We start from the raw sequence: 5,760 nt of genomic DNA on the forward strand, positions 1-5,760 counted from the left end.
AGTAAATAAATAAACAAATGTTTATTCATGATCCAGACTCTCTATAAATAGAGATGTCAACCCAGAAGGTTAAATGAGTTGAACTAAGCATTTAATACACACACCACAAACTCCATTACCCTTCGCACAGAATTCTTTAAGCATTCATTTTGTAACATCCAATAACTTTGTTTTACAAAGTCATTAATATACTTGAAAAATTCTGTAAGTAGTTTCTTGAAATTTAATTTCTAGTTCCACACAATATTTTCCTGTTTGTTGAAATCACTTGCCATATTAAGTCTTTGGGTATCTCTATTTGGGATCAACAATTGGTATCAAAGCAGATTGAATAAATTATTTTCAAAAGATCAACTGCTTATATTTTTTTATATCCATATCTTAAACTAAATATGGCAAACTTTCAAACCTGGAATACTGCTTTCAACATTGGGTCTATGTCAAAACCTCCGACTTTGGTCAGAGAGAAGTACCCTCAATGGATAATCAGGATGATCAATTTCCTAAATGGATATGATCAAGCACTGTTTCAATCCATTGTGAGAGGCCCACATATACCCACTGTTGAAATACCGGCAGTTCCAGTAACTGAGCACACACCAGTTATTCCTATCTCCCTGGCTCCCAAAGGTGAAATACATTGGAGTCAAGAAGATAAGGATCTTGTATCTGCTGATGAAAGGGCCAAATCACTTCTGATTATGGCACTTCCAAACGACATATTTTCACAAGTAGATGCTTGTGCATCTGCTAAGGAAATATGGGGTCAACTGGAAAATCTTTGTGAAGGAGCAGAAAGAATGAAAAGAAACAAGAGAACTAACCGTGTTTTTTCATATAAAAGATTCAAAAGTCTCCAAAATGAGACTCTTTCAGAAACCTATCATAGGTTCACTAAACTTTTATATGAGCTTAAAAAGTTTGGTATTGAAAAATCAAATGATGAAAAGAATGTTAAGTTTCTTTGATGCACTACCAAGAGAGTGAAGAAGTCTCAAAATGACCTTGGCATCAACCCTTGAATTAGGGAACATGAACTTACATGATCTTTACAGCATCCTTGTCCCAAGAGAGGAGGAAATCTATGAAAATTCAAACCACAAAGGTGGACCTATGCTCTTGTTTCAAACACACAAAGAGTATCAATTTCAGATCCACAACCCTCTCAATGCCAGAACATAGAAAATTCTGATTCTTCATCAGATTTCAGCCTTTGTTGAGGCTATAGCTTTGCTCATAAAAACGTTTGAGCAAAGTTTGAGAGGTGGGAGTGGCAAATTCCAGAAGAATGATAGAGGGAGGATGGAAGGAAAGTCAAGAGATAAAGGGAAGGCAGAAGTTGTTTGCTACAGATGCAAACAAAAGGGGCACTATGCTTCTAAATGCATGAACAAGAAGCTGAAGGATGTGTCCTTTTATGAAAAGATACTTCCTCCGGATCGTCTTCGAACAATTCAAGCCATGGTAGTGGATTTTCATCATTTCCAACTTTTGAGCTGAATACACCGATGCAAAGTCCTCAGTCCTCACGGAGCTCAAACAACCATACAAGCCAAAATAATCATAATCCACATGTCATCCAGTGCGACATTGATGTGAATCTACAAAATACTCAAGGTTTTAACGAATCAGCAACAAAGGAGCACATGAAGTTTCTTGCATCCGTTCTTAGATCATATGAAGGTTTAGTTACGGAAGGATTGGAAACCCAAATATGACCAAAGAAGATTAGGATCAGATAGACCCAGAAGAATTGGAGATGATCGACATCAAGTGGTGCAAGGCTACCATTGTAGAGGTTTATGGAAATAACTGGGAGGAATAGTCTTGCAGGTCCGGATTCAAAGCGAGGATTTGGAAAATCTAAAGTCACATGCTTCAAGAAAGAGGTCATTTCAAGAGAGAATGTCCAAATAGAGAAGTGTAGGGAAATAACAATCTGTTTGGTGAAGACTACTACAAGAAAGCTATCTACCGCAAGACTTCTCAACATCCACCAAGCACGTCAAGACCAATTCAAATAGAACATGGTTCATCCAAAGCAAAGGATAAGGCATTGGTCGTAACACAGGAGGATGAGGGTTTTAATTGGAACAATTATATTCCAAAGACCGAAAGTCTTGCTATGTTGGTTGAGATTATTGAAGAGCCTGAACAGATTGTTGAGGAAGTAGTTGAAGATGTTGGTGATGAAGTTTGTGGTGAATTTTTTTTATGAAACTCCAGATGATTATAATTCTCAATCTCATGAGATGTTACATAATGCATTCAAATCCATCATGATTATAATTCTGCATCTCATGATATGTTACATAATGCATTCAAATCCATCATGATTATAATTCTGAAACTCCAGATGATTATAATTCTGAATCACATGATATGTTCAATTCTTCTGCAGGTTTCTTCAATAACCAAGGAAATTACAGTGGAATGCATCGTGAAGAAGAGAAGAAAATACCTGTGGAAGAGATCATTGATGTGTCAAAAGAAATGAATGTAGAAAATTTAGCTGACATTGTTGAAAAGGCCATGATGGCTCAACTGAAAGAGGTTGAGAAAACCTCTGAAAAAGAACAGACGGTCGAGTCAGTCAAAGATAATGGTGAGAGTGAGAAAATGAAGACTCAGTTTCAATGCTTGAAATGCATCGAACCATGCAAATCCTGTATTGAAAAGGATGAGAGATTTAAAGAACTGAAAAAACATACCGATAACCTGATGAGTGATTACAAAGAAACAAAAGAAGCTTATGACAAACTAAGCAGAACTATCAACCAATCCTGAGATGCGGGTCAGGAAAATGAAGCCACAATTTCTATGCTCAAAGCAACTGTGATGGATAAACAAATTGCCATTAATAACTATATTGACACAAATGCAAAACTAAAACAAGAGCTAGAAAATGTTAGGATTGAGATGGAAATGGTTGATAAAAACTCATTAGTTATTCAACAGCTTCTTATGTTTTAGATCACATTCTTCCAAAACCAATCGGAAAAGATGAATTTGGGGAAGATGTGTACGGGTACGGTAATAAAGGTTTGAGTTTTTTTTTTTTTTTTTTTTGAAAATTAAACTTCATTAAAAACAACCTCCGACCCAACTGGGCAAAAGGCCAAACAAACAACACCCCCGACCCAAACGGCAAAGGGCAAGACAAACTACAACATATACAAAGGGTATTTATACCAGTCTGACCATCTAATAGATTTACAAGAGAATCTATTTCTAACCCATGCAAAACTTCTCGCTTTTAACTCCCATATGATATCTTTCGGGTCACAATTTTTCTGGTTGAAAACCACTTCATTTCTCTCTTTCCAAATGCACCAAGACGTTATTAGAGCCAACCCATAAACGATTTTCTCCTCCTTCTTACTACACTTGATGAATTTATGTATCTCTAAAATGTCTTTAAATTCAAAAAGGTATAGAGGCGGGATGTTGCACCACTTACTGAACGCCGACCACACCCTTAAGGCTACTGAGCACGCGGTGAACAAATGCTCAACCGATTCCTCGGTCTCATCGCATAAGGGACACATAGAAGAAGATAATACCACATTCCTTTTTCTTAAATTTACTCTAGAAGGAAGTCTATCCAGATTGCCTCTCCAATTCATAATATTGCATTTAATAAGAACCCATTTACACCAAGAAAAATCTGGAGGATGACAGTTACCTCTATCCTTCAACAACGCCGATTTGACATCCTTCACTGAGAAACCCTTCTGACTATCCCCACTCCAAATCCAGGCATCCTTGCCGACAGAAAGCCTCACCATACTAAGCACCTCGCAACATTCCTTCCATTCCTTAAGCTCCTGATCCGAAACAGGCTGTCTAGACCACTGCCATTTGAACACTCCATTTCCTCTAGTGATATCCAGTCTCTCAGCCACCCTGCACAATTTAAACAACTCCAAACCAAATAATTTGGGCCACCTTTCCCAAAAGAGAAGATCACCCACCCAAATATCTATCCAAAACCGAATATCAACCCCATTCCCGACTTTACCTTTTATTATATAATTTAAACCTCTCCCATTAATTTTCACTTTGGAAATCAGATTCACAATATTTTTCCAGCACCCCGAAATATTATTGTTGAAAGGAAGAAAGCTCATTTGGTTCTTCTTACAATGACACGCTTCAACCAATTTACACCATAGATTTTGACTTTCAGCTCTATATCTCCACCCCCATCTAACAAGAAGGGCTTCATTGACCTCTTTTAACCTGCTAATACCCAAAACAGAATTTATCAAAGTTAGCCTCCCCCCCCCCATAGATAAAGTTTTAGCTTTCCACGTCGACAATCTGTTATCGAAAATCTCAAAAATGTGAGTCCAGTTGTTAATTCTGTTCATATTCGCCCCCACCTTAATTCCCAAGTAAGTAAAAGGACCAGTATCCGGTTTGCACCCAATCACTTTAGCCATATCAGACACAGACCCATTATCCACACCCAACCCGTATAAAATTGATTTTTGCAAATTAATTTTTAAGCCCGAGCATAAATAAAAAATTCTCAAACATCTAGCCACATTCTTAACATTAACCCTATCCCACTCCCCCAGCACGAGTGCATCATCAGCGTAAAAGAGGTGAGAGATTACCGGACCGTTGTTGGGAGTTTGAATACCTTTGAAAAGACCTTCCATCCTGGCTTTATACAAAATGTTAGACAGTGCTTCCATGACTAGTAGGAACAGAAACGGGGAAAGCGGGTCGCCCTGTCTGACCCCTTTGGAGCAATTGAATTCAAAAGTGGGGGACCCGTTTACAAGAACCGAGGATCTCGCAGACGCAAGTATCCCTTTAATCCACTTGCACCATAAATCAGGAAAACCCATTTGCCCCATGATGTCCAACAGAAAACCCCAGCAAACATTGTCGTACGCCTTTTCGAAATCAATTTTAAGCAAAAAGGCCTTTTTATTATATTTTTGAATCCACGCCATAACCTCATTAAGAATTAACGGACTGTCGAGAATGTATCTCCCTTTAAGAAAAGCCGACTGATTATCCGAGATGATAGACCCAATAACCATTTTGAGACGATTGGCCAAAATCTTGGAAATAGATTTGCTAATAACCCCAATCAGATTAATGGGCCTATACTCTCTCAGCCCCACCGGATCCTTGTTTTTAGGAATGAGGGTTATGAAGGAAGAACTGCATCCCGTAGCTATCGTACCTTTGCTATAAAATGTCACACCCTGTCTTTTGCGGAAGCGTATGATGTGTGACTAGCTTGTTATCATTGCATTCGATCATAATAAACAACTACATGATTTAAAACGATGTTCATCCATTCGGAAAATTTTGAGGATCACAAACACTTGTCATTTAAGTTTTAAAACACAACCTTCATCTAGGTTACAATTCAACAAAAGTGGATGACATCTAAACTTGTAGTCTACTTCTAGTTACAACACTTGCGCCCAAGATCCATCCTGTCACCTGAAATACATGTAATTTTGGAAAACATCAACATAAAGTTGAGCGAGTTCATGCGTTTTGCATACCGAGTATGAAAACATGGTATGTATCTTGTATAAATAAAGTATTCTTGCAAAAATCAAGTTTTCTTGTGTACACCACGTACTAATTGAATGTTTGTACAAAGACATTTCGGCATGTGAGGACATATGGAGCATTAGTGTTGGCTCCTTTAAGGCATGTGAGGACTTATGGAGCATTAGTGTTGGCTCCTTTAAGGCATGTGAGGACTTATGGAGCATTAGTGTTGGC

At 38.0% G+C, this 5,760-nt stretch overlaps 1 protein-coding gene across 1 annotated transcript; it reads right to left on the bottom strand.

The window, feature by feature from the left end:
- Nucleotides 1–3,164: 3,164 nt before the first annotated feature.
- On the bottom strand, nucleotides 3,165–5,057 carry LOC110933335. Its single transcript, XM_022176565.1, has one exon. The coding sequence runs from the start codon at nucleotides 5,055–5,057 to the stop codon at nucleotides 3,165–3,167; it is 1,893 nt and encodes a 630-aa protein (XP_022032257.1).
- Between the last annotated feature and the right edge of the window lie 703 nt (nucleotides 5,058–5,760).

Source organism: Helianthus annuus, chromosome 4, assembly GCF_002127325.2.
Source record: "Helianthus annuus cultivar XRQ/B chromosome 4, HanXRQr2.0-SUNRISE, whole genome shotgun sequence".
Lineage (NCBI taxonomy): Eukaryota > Viridiplantae > Streptophyta > Magnoliopsida > Asterales > Asteraceae > Helianthus > Helianthus annuus.